Here is a 14,096-nt window from a genome sequence, read left to right on the forward strand (position 1 = left end):
AGCAATCACTGTTTGGTTTCAAAACATTTAAAGCCCCTGACATTGAAGGAGTCCCAAATTCTTCTAAAGAAAGGGACAATGAGGGCATGTCCATAAGCACTGGAAAAAAAAACTGCCAACTCTGCTCACAAACCTCAATGCCATCATGACGGTCACACCTTTCTGTGTGTGTCCGCAGCAGAGAGAGGAACTAGACTAAATCACCAGTCTTCAGAAGTATATTGTTACATATGAAATAATGTGGCAAAGCACAGCTGCAGAATGTATGAAATCCCCTTCAAAGGGAATGAAGAGCAAGGCCGAATGTCTTTTATTGCTGTACACTTAATGACAGAAGGACAGATTTGGTCAGTAATGAAGCAAGAGCATGTTCCACATTCTTCTGCAGGAGTTTCAGAACCTTGTATTTTGTCTTCCTTTGGTATGGTCTTTCAGCATCAGTTAAGTTTGGCGGATGCTTCTAGCAAGTCCTTTGCTTCATTTATTTTGGATGCTAAGTAAGGAGATCCACCTAGGAGGACAAAGAGAAATGAATAGTTAAAGCCTGTGTCATTACAGACATTTTTAAAATTCAATATATAAAACAACAACAACTATAATTCAGGTATTTTCCCACACATTTTTCTCTGACAAACTATTTCATATGCTTACCAGAAATCAAAGCAGCACAAATTAAACTTTTTAGTGAAGCATTACATGTACCCATCAGTCAAAATACAATTTCTGAGAAAAATATAAGTTACACATTTTGGAGATCAGCCCTCTGTCAGATGTGGGGTTGGTGAAGATCTTTTCCTATTCTGTAGGCTGTCTTTTTGTCTTATTGACAGTGTCCTTTGCCTCATGGAAGCTTCTCAGTTTCAGGGGGTCCCATTTATTAGTTGTCGATCTCAGTGTCTGTGCCTGTTGTGTTATACTGAGGAAGTAGCCTCCTGTGCCAATGCGTTCAAGGCTACTTCCCACTTTCTCTTCTAGCAGGTTCAGTGTAACTGGATTTATGTTGATCTTTGGTTCACCTGGACTTGAGTTTTGTGCAGGGTGACAGATAGGTATCTGTTTACAGTCTTGTATAGGAGTTATAATCAGCTGGAAAACACTAACTGGTTATAGATTACCATAGAAACATTTGGCCAGAATATTTTTTAAAATTCAGTGCATGATTAGGTAAACAAAATAACAGTCTCTTCATAGTTACATCTCAAAAGCAATAGATTTTTACCTTTCAGAAGGAGCTAAATCCATCTAAGGGGGTCTTTTCATGTCTATCATAATTTCACAAAATAAACACTTATTTAAAAGGCACAGATATAATACATAGTGCTAAGAATCATACTTGCTAAGATAAATAAACTAACACTAATAACTGAGTGAAAATAAAAATAATGCTACAAGAAATTCTCCTGTTCTCTGAAATGGTTCTATTACAACATTTACAATGTAGTCTTGGATTTACAATACCCTCAAATAAAATTAAGACAGTTATTTTTTAGAGCTCTTTGAAATGAATTATTTCTAATGCAAACAGCAAATTGAGGTGAATTTCAAATACAGAATCATTACAATCATAAACAATGCTTATTTGACATACAAAAATATCCCCAAACTGTCACATTAAAGGTACACATCATATCCTAACTTCTATTCTAGAACACTGACATTGTTTAATGCTTGAACTAACAATCATATTACAGTTTTCAGTCTCTGTTTTTATTTTGTATTTTTCTCTTGAGTACAAACTATGGCTGTTGAAAATATTGTAATGCCTCACAACTTTTAAGAAACCAAAAGTGTTTAGACAGTATAGATATAAACCATCCTGGCTTTATATAGGTCTTCAATTGTTACCACCTACCACTTCATGAGGGAAAAAGCAAGCAGAGAAAATACGTCAACAAATATGGGCTGTAATAGAGCTGGAGGAAGCTATATTTAGTTTTTGACTTTGAGGATACCAATGACATTTTCATATCAAGATATGAAACATGATAAACATTTAAGGAATATATCACACAGTGACCTTGAATACACAGTGAGAATTACAAAGAAAGTTCCTAACCCTGTAAGTTGATTTCATGATTATCTCTAAAAATAACCGTGGAACACGTAAAGCTCATCTTTGTCAATTGCTTAAATGTTTGAGTAATCAAGAAGGTGCCAGGTACTTTGTGTGCTCTAAAAAATATTAAAATATTAACTGATCTTAGCTATAACCTTTAACTGGTCAATATACATTCTAAATATTTTAATTATAGGCCACAATAGATTCATAACAGAAATCAAATAAACAAACAAAAAGCACATAAGAGTAAAAATCTTATTAAACACTATATTTATTTGTAGATTATCTGATATTATTTATTAAAAAAAAAATCAGCCCAGTAGATGTTGGTTAAAGGAGACGATGTTTTCAAATAATATGAAGTTTCACATCAATAAAAATAAAGGAAGCATTGCTGTGCTAATTATCACAGGAAAACTGCTTCAAGGCAAAAATGCAGTAATAGAGATTTCACAGTGTTTTAAGTTAGTCTATGGGATAAAACAATAAGATTTACATTTTGTACATGCCTAATATCCTAAGCTCAGAACACATGAAGAAAACATTGTCACAACCAAAAAGGAAAAACACACACTCCATAATCACTGGGAGGTTCAGCACACGTCTCAATAATTGATTGAACGACTAGAGAAAGAGTGAGAATATCAAAATAAATTGCATGATGAACAAATGTGATTGAACTGATGTTCTTAAGACATCCCACCCTTGAAAAGCAGAATACGGCTTTAAAGCTGCACACTGAGAAGAACATTGTCTCAGCAAACTTAAAAACACCAAAATCAACAAGTGCATTCTGTTGGCAGTGACCAGCCACACTTAGAACCCAAGTGTTTTGAGAATATTACAGATCAATTTTATATACCTCTATTTTCTAGTAGATTCATTTGTTGTATTTTACAACAGTCACCAGGGCTAGAGAGACAGCTCAGAGGTGAAGAGCACTTGCTGCTCACCTGAGCCACCATCAGTCTGTGAGCTCCAGCTCCCAGAGATCTAATCCTCTGGCCGCTCTGCAGCCTGCTGCATTCACATGCACACACCCACATACCACTCAAACATCTACACATAATTAAAAAACTAAAACATTTTTTAAAAAGTCACTAGAGATTATGGGAAAAATGCAAGTTATATACAATATAGTGCTCGAACAATATTGACACACAATTCTACAATTGTGGAATTATGATAGAAACAAACCATCAACATATCTAGTGGGTCTCAGTGTTTAGAAATAATTCACATATAAAAGACAATATCATGAAATAAATTAGCATTCAAGAGAGCGAGCCGACAAATTCCAAAGGATAGTTTCTTTTCTTTCTTACTTTTTTATTTGTTTGTTTGTTTTTGTTGTTCGAGACAAAGTTTCTCTAACAGCCCTAGCTGCCCTAGAATTTGCTTTGTAGACAGGCTGGCCTTGAACTCACAGAGAACCATCTACCTCTGCCTCCCAAATGCTGGGATTTTAATCCATGGTTAGTGGTCAGTTTCTTTTAAAACAACAAGAAAGAAAAAAAAGGACCCCTGAGATAGCTCAGTAGGAAAAGGCATGTGCCGAGCTCTACCCTCAGGACTCAGATGGTACAAAGAAAGAACTGACTAGCACAATGTGCCATGTCACACACAGGCACACACTCCTCTCTCTCACACACACATACACACAGCATATACATGAAATAAATAACAAGTTTTTAAAAACCCAACACTTTCATGCTAAAGTGAAAATTTTAAATTAAAAATTAATTCCAGGAAAAACATGGCCTAACACAATCTGTAAAAAGAAAATCTGAAAAGTCAAAAGTATACTATTTACTTAAAGAACTGAATCTGTAATTAAATGCCTACCCAGAATTTAATCAACAAATCCAAGCCCTGAAAAAAACAACCAACTAACCAATCAACCAACTAATCTAAACACAAAGAGGAATAGGAGAGCATAACCATCTTTTTATATGCCTAGGGGTTAGTTAACTCTTATAACAAACTCTGATGGAGACATCACAAGAAAGGAAACCACAGACCAGCACCTCTTACTAGTGTAGATTCAAAAACACTATGCTCACTTATCCAATCAGACCAAATATGACCAAGTTAGGCTTATATCAGAAGGGCAAGATCGACTTTAATGAATATTCAAAAGTTAAGCAATGTAACTCAATGCATTAACAGATGAAGAAAAGCATACCATCCTCTCAATAGACACAGACAATTCAAATAAACTTTTAATGAACTAAGAAGAGACAAGAGTGTGGTTTGTGTGCTAAAGCCATCAGAATATAGTCAATGGCATTGTTAGTAGTGAAAGGCTGGAAACTCTGGATCTGAGGTGAGGACACGAGACAGTAGCCATCACTGATGTCCTGTAACACCACGTGGGAGGGACTTGCCATTGTAACGTTTCCTGCCCCACCTCTTCCTAACACAAAAGGAATAAAGACCAAAAAGGAATGGTCACTGTCTAAAATGATACCAACTATTCCACAGAAAGTCCAAAATGATCTAAAGACAAATCACTGATTTCATAAAAAAAAATCCAACAAGTTGATGGATAGAACATAAAATATTTGAAAGTCAGCATTTCTGTATCCTCATAGTAAGTAACTATATAATTGTTCCTGAAACGTGACAATTTACAGCGGAAGAACTACCATACTAGGATGGAGAGATGGCTCATCAGTTATGAGCATTTGTTGCTTTTCCAGAGGACAAAGATTTACTTCCCAGCACCTGCATCAGGCAGTTCACAGTCCTCTGTAACTACAGCTCCTGGGATCTGATGCCTCTGGCCTCTGTGGACAGCTGTACTCATGTGCACATACCCACACAAACACAAACACCTATATATAATTAAAAAAATATCCATCTTTACCTAGGAGTTGGTGTGGTAGCTCAGTGGGAAGGGACAAGATAAGCATGTGCAAAGTCCTGGGCTCAATCCCAACACCTTTAAAACAAACAAACAAACAGACAGACATACAAACAGACAGACAAACAAAGCTGGCAATAAACACCATAAATCACAGATAAGACTGAAACACAGACACTGTGAAAACAGAAACAAAGATGATCTAAACAAACATTCCTGGTAAGTCAGTAACTAAGCTCCAGTCCACTGAAGCACAGAAAGTGGGTACAGAGTAAGAGACTAGAGCAGTAGTTCTCAATCTGCGGGTTGTGACCACTTTGGGGGAGGTGTTGAATGAACCTTTCACAAGGGTCACCTAAGACCATTGGAAAAACACAGCTATTTGTATTATGATTCATAACAGTAGCAAAATTACAGTTATGAAGTAGTAATGAAAGTAATTTCATGGATGGGGGTCACCACACCAAGGGGAACTGTGTAAAGAGTTGCAGCATTAGGAAGCATTGAGAACCACTGGGCTAGAGGGTACAGACAGATCTCATAGGAAAGGGAAATGAAGAGAGATATGGATGGGGGGCTGGACAGGAGGATCAAGTGGGGAGGGGAGGGGAGGGGAGGGGGGGGGAGGGGGGGGGAGGGGACACAGGTAGTGGGAGAGAATACAGGAGAGACAGCTGAAACTGAGGAGACTGTGGAGTAACATGGAAACCTAATGCAGTAGAAACTTCCTAAAACATATACATATATGAAGATGATATAAATAAAATTACCAAATCATTAATGGGGGAGACAGAGTCCCAACTGGCCATCTCTTGTCACCAAATGAAGCTTCTAGTACCAGAATTGGGTTACATTTAATTGAGATGTTGGCCAAAGGGACCTCATGGGAATCTTCAAACAACCCAGGCTGTGGCCAAGACTATAGGTTGCTCTCAACAAACAGACAGCAAGACCCCACCACTGAAGACAACACCTACACAACTCAGTGAACATGGAGATGTCAAGTTGGTGCTCACATAGAGCCTTCACCCCATGTTCCAGCATCTTTGGTACAGGAAGGTATTCTGTATGCTATCAAAAGAGAAACGTAAACACCAGACCAACCACAAATCCTTTATCTACATACCTGCAAGATATGATAAGGCAATGGTGGCACAAAGCATGTGGGAGTAAGCAACCAATAAATGATCTTACTTAAGGCCCACTACATGAGATGAAACTCATACCCCAGACTGCTTGGGTGACCAAGAACCTGAGACTCGATAGCCCAGGAACCTAGGGTAAAACCAAATAATACTGGTCTAAAGGGGGGGGGGGGATGTAGTGATAAAACAATCCCTAATGATATTTTGCTATAATAGATTAGTAACTTGTCCAGTCATCATCAGACAAGCTTCCTCCTGCAACAGATGGGGACAAATACAGGGACACACAGCTAGGCATTACACAGAAAGTGAGAGATCTTGGGACACTCAGCCCTAAATGGGATGTCTCTACCAAATTCCTCCCCTCAGAGCTCAGAGAACCCCATGGAAGAGGAGGCAGAAAGAAGGAAGATCCAGAGAGGATGCAGGACACCAAGAAAACAAGGCCCTCTGAATCAACAAGAGCAAGGCTTCAGAACTCACAGAGACTGAAGCAGCATGCATGGTCTGCATCAGGTCCTCTGAATTGATAGTATGGCTTCCAGTTCAGTGTTTGTTTGTTTTTTTTTTTTTAATTTATTTTTATCCCCCCCTACACACATAGTTCAGTGTTTTTATGAGATTTCTGAGTGTGTGAATGAGTGGGTATCTGACTCTTGTGCCCTGGGCTCTTTTCCTTCTGTTTATTTGTGTTGTCCACCTTCACTATGACAGTTTTTGTTTTATCTTATTATATTTCATTTTGTTATACTTTTAAAAAATGAATGAATGAAAACCTAGCCACTAGGGTAAAGGTTAACAACTGAGCTGTCATTTATACCCGCTGGAAGAGGGAAAATCAGCTTTCTCCAGTGAAGCGGCACTGGGTATGTTAACCACTCCAGGGCAAATCTCATGTTCAGGAGTAGCTGACCAACATATAATGGACTCCACAGGTTTTTTGTTTTTTCTTTTTTTGCTTTTATTTGGTTATAGACTGGTGTTGTGTTTTGTTTTCTTGGCTTTGGGGGGGTTGTTGTGTTGAATTTTTGTTTGTTTCTTGAGAAAGAATTTAAAGTTGGGTGTGTGGGAAGGTGGAGGGAAGAATATAATCAAAATGTTTAAATTTTAAAATTGTTTTAATAAATAATAACAATAAAAGAAATGTTCCACCTTGTTTATGAACAGGAAAACTCAGTATGTAAAGATGCCAATTCTCTCCAAATAGAATGTGCATTTGGACAACTTCAACCATGAGGCTAGAAGATTTGTGTGTGAAGAACACACATGCAAACTCATAACTTTTTTTTTTTCTTTCTGTTTTTGGTTTTGATTGTTTCTGTGGTTAGACCATGTTGGCTTTAAAAACTCAAGAGTGATCCTCCTGCCTACCTTGAGAGATCAGTGACTCAAGACAAGCACACCATGTCTGGATTTTATAATTCTTAACTTGTGTTAAAATGAAAACTGCCAAATAGCTAGAAAAAGACATTAAGTAAGAAAAAGTATGAAAGACTTTCACTATTAGAATGAAGCTTTGTATAAATAAAGCTACGCGGTCAATATAGGTTATGACAGTGTAAAACCAACATAAAGAACCAATCATGAAAAGAGATAAAATACAGAAATATCTGCTGTGGAATAATCCTTTTGTACACTATGAAAATGTGCTGCTCTCATTGTTAACAAAAAGCTGGTTGGCTGACAACGAGGCAGGATTGAGAATGCTGGGAAGAAGGGGGAAGTCTGAGGAGTCTTGGGAGTTGTGAGAGACACAGACAGAAGCAAGATGAATGTGCCATGTTTAAAGAAGGCACAGTCAAGTGGCAGATGGTAGATAAGAAATATGAGTTAATTCAAAATGGAAGTTAGCTAGTAACTAGCCAGAGCTATCAGCTGAACATTTGTAATTAATATTAAGTCTCTGAGTGGATATTTGGGAGCAACTGCTGGGACAAGGAGGAAACTCCGCCTACAAATACCTGATTATTTGATTTATCAAAAGTTTACACTACAGGTCATTGGAGAAATAATGTCCTTTTCAATAAGTAGTATTATAGTACTTGGACCTGAAATAATCAAAACTTTACCACTGCCTCAGAGCACACATAAAAGCACTTTCCAAAATACAATGTTTAAACATATCATCATAGCTTTGAGATTTTCATGACTTTGCAAAAGGCAAAAAATTCTTAAAATAAAAAGTAACCCATTGAAAAGAAAAATGTTAAACTGGGTTACCTTAAAGATTTCTGCTCATGAATGAACACCAGTAAGAGGACAGAAAAACAAGCTGCGGAGAGAAGATACTTGCAGTACAATGACTCTTACCTAGAACATTCATATATGTTGTTAACAAAGTCAATAAAAAGAGAGACGAGCTGGGTGGGCATAGTGGTGCATACCTGTGATCCCTATACTGGGAGGTGGAGGCAGAGGACCAAGAGGTCATCCTTGGGTCCATAAGGAATTTGAGGCCATTTCTTAACTCAGGTTCTGCTGCACTGGTAGGTCCACTCTATAATACTTGATTGATTTGTATCCTTTTATGGATGTGTACCTCAAGTTTTAAAGTTTATGTCATCATTGTGTAGTCTGATAACCCTTCGAACAACCAGTGTTGAGCAAGCTCTGACTGAGGCCATGGGCTGGGGAGAGCCACTACGATGCCTCACTGAGCTCTCAAACTACATCTGCATTGATTTGCTTCTTATTTTCATTAGGTAGAGACCAAATTCACAAAGATCTACCAGCTGACAGCACAGAGCTAACCTGTGCTGTCTGAGCCTGGACTCTAGTCACCAGCTCACACCATGTCTCTCCTTATCTATAGGACTCTAGCTTCCTCGTTTCCTGCTATAACAACATTGGCTGCTTCTTTCTTTCTTGTTTTATTCAAACCCTTAATCTGATCCCTGGTCTTCTTTGTTATCGAGAACAATGCAATCATTTCCTTGTGAGTAATCTTATAAAGCTTGTGCCTGACTACCATTAGATAATGAATTCCTTGGAAGGTAACCAACCATGTCTTAGGTTTCTGTTATTCACAGCGCTCTGAGCATGCTCACGAAGTGACATGTCTTTGATGGAAGGAATGAAAGCAATGAGACCCTAGCCAATACATTCTTGTATCCAAGTACCAGTTTCACAGAAGCTTTTCTCCCAGAGACAGAAAGCAGGTGAAAATCCTGTAATGCAATTCTCATGATAAGAAAACCCAATGAAGTAAAAACAGTTAAAGGAGCCCATAGCTTTGGCATGAGTTTCCCAATCTGATAAGGGACATTCACAGAATGCTAGACCTGAATCTGTACCCAAGGGTAAAAGACTAGAATTTTCTCCTAAGATCAGATATAAAAACAAGGATGTCCATTTTTATCACTTGTATTTATTTAACATTTTACTGGGGTTTCAAAGTAAGGCATTTGGTAAGAAAAAGAAACAAAAAGCATCCAGATAAGAAAACAAGTGGTCAAAATATCTCTTATTAATGAATGATATGACCATATATACTAACAACCCATCTGAAGGAACACACTATTAGAACTAATGATTTCACCAAGGTTGCAGAATATAAGACCAACACACAAAAATCATTGCATTCCTATACATTTGCACTGAATAACCCAAAAAATGAAACCAAGACAATAATTCATTCACAACAGCATCAAAAAGAATAGGAAATTAAAGAAGTATAAAACTTATACTCTGAAAAAAATCACAAAACATGAACACAATTACGGAAGATTTAAATACACAAGAAAACATCCCACACCCATCATCAGACCACTTAACACTGTTATAACAGCAAAACTCCACAAACTGCTTTACAGATCCAGACAATTCCTATCAAAATTCCTTTGTAGAAACTGAAAAGCTGATAGAAAACTTACACAGCATTGAAAGGTACTCAGAATAGCCCAAGCAATCCTGCAATAGAAGAATAAGTAGGGCTAACTCTGCACAATGTGAAGACGTCTTTCAAAGCAATTTCAAAATCAAGACAGTGTTGTACTGACACAAGGACATATCCATGGCCCACCACTGAGAAGCTGGAGTGGGAAGGGTGGGTCCGTTCAGCCTGCTTTCTATTCAGCCTGCTTTCTGTTCAGCCTGCTTTCTATTGCTAGCATAAAACACCATGACCAAAAACAATGTGGGGAGGGGTTTATTTAGTTTACATGTTACATTTGCAGTCCAAGGCAGGAATTCAAGCAAAGCAGGAACTGGAGACAAGAGGTGAATCAGAATCAGAGGCCAAAGAGGATCACAGCTTCCCACTTGCTCAGCTTGTTTTCTTTAGCACCTAGAACCTCCTGTAAAGGGGTGGCAGTGATCTGGGCCCTCCCATATCACTCGTTAATCAAAAAACAAACTAACAAAAATAAAACAACAACACCCCGCCCCCCAAAGAAACAAAACAGCCCTACAGACTTGCCTACAGGCAATATGATGGAGATGTTTTCTCAATTGAGATGCCTCTTCTCACACAATAGCTTGTGTCAAGGTGACAAGAAACCTAAGCAGGAAAAGGGCTTCTTTTTTTACAATGGTCTAAAATTTACTGTGATGGTGGCTCCAAGCATCTGCTTCTCTATCATGCAGTTCTGAAACGCACACTTTAACTCTATAAATATGAACACCTTATCTCAACAAGGTGTGTTAAATGAAATCCTGTAGACTCAGCAGTGCTGGGTGAACAGATGTTAGCTGAATGAAGAGTGAGAACAGAAGATCGTGGTAGTACCTGGGTTTTAATAAAGACACTGTATGTCCTTCCTAGAGATTAAGACGCATTAACTTTTTTGTAGTTTTATACTAAGAAGTCTTGAAGGTTTTGAGAGCAACTATATACCCATGGCTCCTTTTCACATCAAACACTGCCAAATTTCTGTTCCATATGTATGCAATTGATGCAGGAATGTAAATGAACATTTATGTTGATTTAAGTGTAATCTCTAACTCATCAATCTCTCTAGCTGATCATTTCCACTGATACACAACACAAGCTTGCTCAAAATTACCAGGGTCTCCCAACATTCTTTTCTGAAGTGCCACAATCCTCTCTTGCAGCTTACTCCATTTCTTCCATTTTCTCACAAATCTCAAAAAAAGTTGTTGAAGTGTTTTTACTTCTAAATCAGTGCCAGCTGAAACTGTTGTTAAGGTCACAAATAATTCTCCGTTTTCCTTCCTTCCTCCTCCATCTTTTTGTTTGTTTGTTTGTTTCTTTAAGGTTTCTCTGTAGCCCTGGCTGTCCTAGAACTCACCAGGCTGTCCTCCCAACCCAAAGATCCAACTGCCTCTGTCTTCTGAGTGCTGGGATTAAAAGTGTGTGCCACCACTGCCTGGCACAGATTCTTCTAACACTAAAATCAAACAAAACCCAACAAAACCCCAAGTGCCCACTTCCCCACCCTCTTCTTAATGGTCCTCTTAGCAGCTCAGCTCAGTTGGTTGTCTTAAATGTATTCCCATCTCAGCTTCTATTATACTTTTTTCTCCTTCCATCTCTTTTGCTGATTCTTCCTAATTTATAAATACTTGAGTTCCTCATACCTGGACTCTCCCCTCTATCTTGACACACACTTTCACTTTCTGTAACTTTTTATTTGGTACTATTTCTGTAGTGCTGGGGACTGAACCTAGATGTTTTGTACATACTACAAAAGAAGTGCTCCACCATGGTGCTGTATCTCAAACCCACTAAAACAAAATAAAAAGAACCCAAGACAAAGTCTTCTATGGCAGCCAGCCTGGCCTTGAACTCAGGCTCTGGGACAGCTGGAGTTGCAAGACTTGCAGACTCCTCTTTTGTCCATCTTTCTACACTCCAGTTCCACCTGGATTATCTCCCGAGTACTACATCTAACAAGATAGTATTCTTTTTCTCCAATCCTGTCTAAAATCTACCTGCCCTTTCTAAGTCATCTTTCTTTCAATAAACTGCTCTGCTACCAGTTTAATTCTTTAATTCAGACTCAATCAGAAGTGGTTTATTTCCAGCATCAATTGAGAGTAACTACTAATTATCTCAAATTCATTAGCTTCTCTTCATACTGAAGTAGGTCTCGGTTGCTAAACAATCTACTAGCCGATTCATCTGCCTGTGAGATGCTTCAAAAGTAAGCATCTTTAACTTCTGCTCTTGGTAATGATGGAACAGCTTGTATCACCTTGAAAATAACCAAATTAAAGACAAAAATGATTCTCCCCAATAAAATCAAAACAACAAACTCCTTCATGTTTCTTAGGCTTATAAAGAGTTTATTCAGGAAATAAGACTATAAGTATCCACAGGTTCTGGAAATGACACGAGGAAGCCGAAGATGGTATTTTGACACTTAGCACTCCCTTTCCCATGGTATTTGCTTGTTCTTGGTGTGGAAAAGAAGCTAAAACAGGCAAATGGCCGGGGAAAGCTGCTTAAGGGCAGGCCTGCTCACTATCCATGCGCTAGAAAGACAAAAACCAACACTGCAGGATTAAGAAGTGTTCAGGATGTAATGCTGGGGCAGGGCGGGGATGGGGAGGTAGGACACGGGAGGCTAGGGTTGAAACAGAAATCTCTTGACAAAGTTTTCTCTCTAAATACCATCAACTTTTGGATTTGAACAATGCAGAAGAGAAAGGTTTAGAAAGAAGCAGGAGCTTCAGTTTCTAGACATTTCCGATGACCAGGGAACAACAGTGAGAGAGGTCAGAACCAGTTCTGATGAACACCTTGGACCTGGTTGGAAACTTCAGAGGTTCTCAGACATCAGACTTTCTAGAGGACTTGTTAATCAACACACCTTGCTGGCCTTGCCCATTTTCTGATTCTGTAGGTCTAAAGTAAGTCCAAGAGTTGGCTGCTAGTGCCCAGACTACATCTTGAGAAATACTCCACAGTGACATACATCAACACTTGGCTCATTCAGAACTCTCAGTGAAGCAGTACTTTCCAAATGATCAGTGATGATGTTACAAAATCATACTTGGGTATAAAAATCAATTCAAAGTTCATGATAGACCCATACATTTTATGTAATGAACTTCTGAAATTCATGTGTGGTTTTGGATTCCAAATGCAACTAATTTTAAGAAACCACCACTGCTGAATTCTGGTTCAGCAGCAAAGAGTCCCCCAACTCAGGCACCTTGAAAACAACCTTTCCTCTCCCAACTACCTAAGTGAGTATTTTCTTTATCTACTTAAAGAAACTACATACTATAAGAGAATGAATGCAGAGATTGACATGAGAATATAAGTAGTTTCTAATAAGTCAGAGTAGAGATAAAAAATATAAAATTTTATATATATATATACTGTATATAGTATAACACTATAATTGTGAAAAAATTATGAAAACACAAATGTTAAAAGGATTATACTACTTCTATTAACATACATTTAAAAATGATTAAATACATAAATTTAGACTGAAGAGAAAAGAAACTAATTTCAAGAGGTGAGTTCCATTAAAGTCTCTGGGTTCGATCCTAAAACAAAAAAATTGAGCATGCTTTCACCTTAAACTATTTCTCCCTTAGTTTTCTTTCAAGATTTTTTTCCTCTTTTTTTTCTTTTTTTTTTTTTTTTTTTTTTAGATTTTCTGTGTAGCCCTGGCTGGCCTGGAACTTGCTCTGTAGACCAGACTAGCCTCGAACTCACAGAGGTCTGCCTGTGTCCGCCTTCTGAGTGCTGGGATTAATGGTGTGTACCACCACTGCTTATATTTCTTTAAAGTTTTGAAGGACACATCTTTTTTCTACCCCACATCATCTGAGAAGGAGAAATCAAAACGGAAAGACAAACTCACTTTAACAGAAGCAAAACCATGACAGGCAAGCACTGGGAATGTGACACAACCACCATGCCCAGCCCCAACTGACCAATTCCCCATAAAGGAACCTGAAACGAAAGAGATGGTGGAAACGCCTGAGAAAAAGAAATCCAGAATTTTACTTTAAAAGAATTAACAATCATATGAAAGAACAAATGGATGAATGAAAGAAGAAATTTATCCAAGACCTCGACAACACAGTCTCCAAAGTGAACAAAACA

The 14,096-nt window shown here is 38.1% G+C and overlaps 1 protein-coding gene across 1 annotated transcript in view; it reads right to left on the reverse strand.

Moving 5' to 3' along the window:
- Positions 1-259: 259 nt before the first annotated feature.
- Dnajc15 (DnaJ heat shock protein family (Hsp40) member C15) overlaps positions 260-14,096 on the reverse strand; it is a 55,598-nt gene continuing 41,761 nt past the window's right edge. Inside the window, exon 6 of the mRNA XM_036200075.1 lies at positions 260-511. Coding sequence (XP_036055968.1) covers positions 438-511 — 74 coding nt within the window. The 3' untranslated portion in view covers positions 260-437. The remainder of the gene's footprint in view (positions 512-14,096) is intronic.

The sequence above is a fragment of the Onychomys torridus genome, chromosome 9, assembly GCF_903995425.1.
Source record: "Onychomys torridus chromosome 9, mOncTor1.1, whole genome shotgun sequence".
In the NCBI taxonomy this organism is placed as follows: domain Eukaryota; kingdom Metazoa; phylum Chordata; class Mammalia; order Rodentia; family Cricetidae; genus Onychomys; species Onychomys torridus.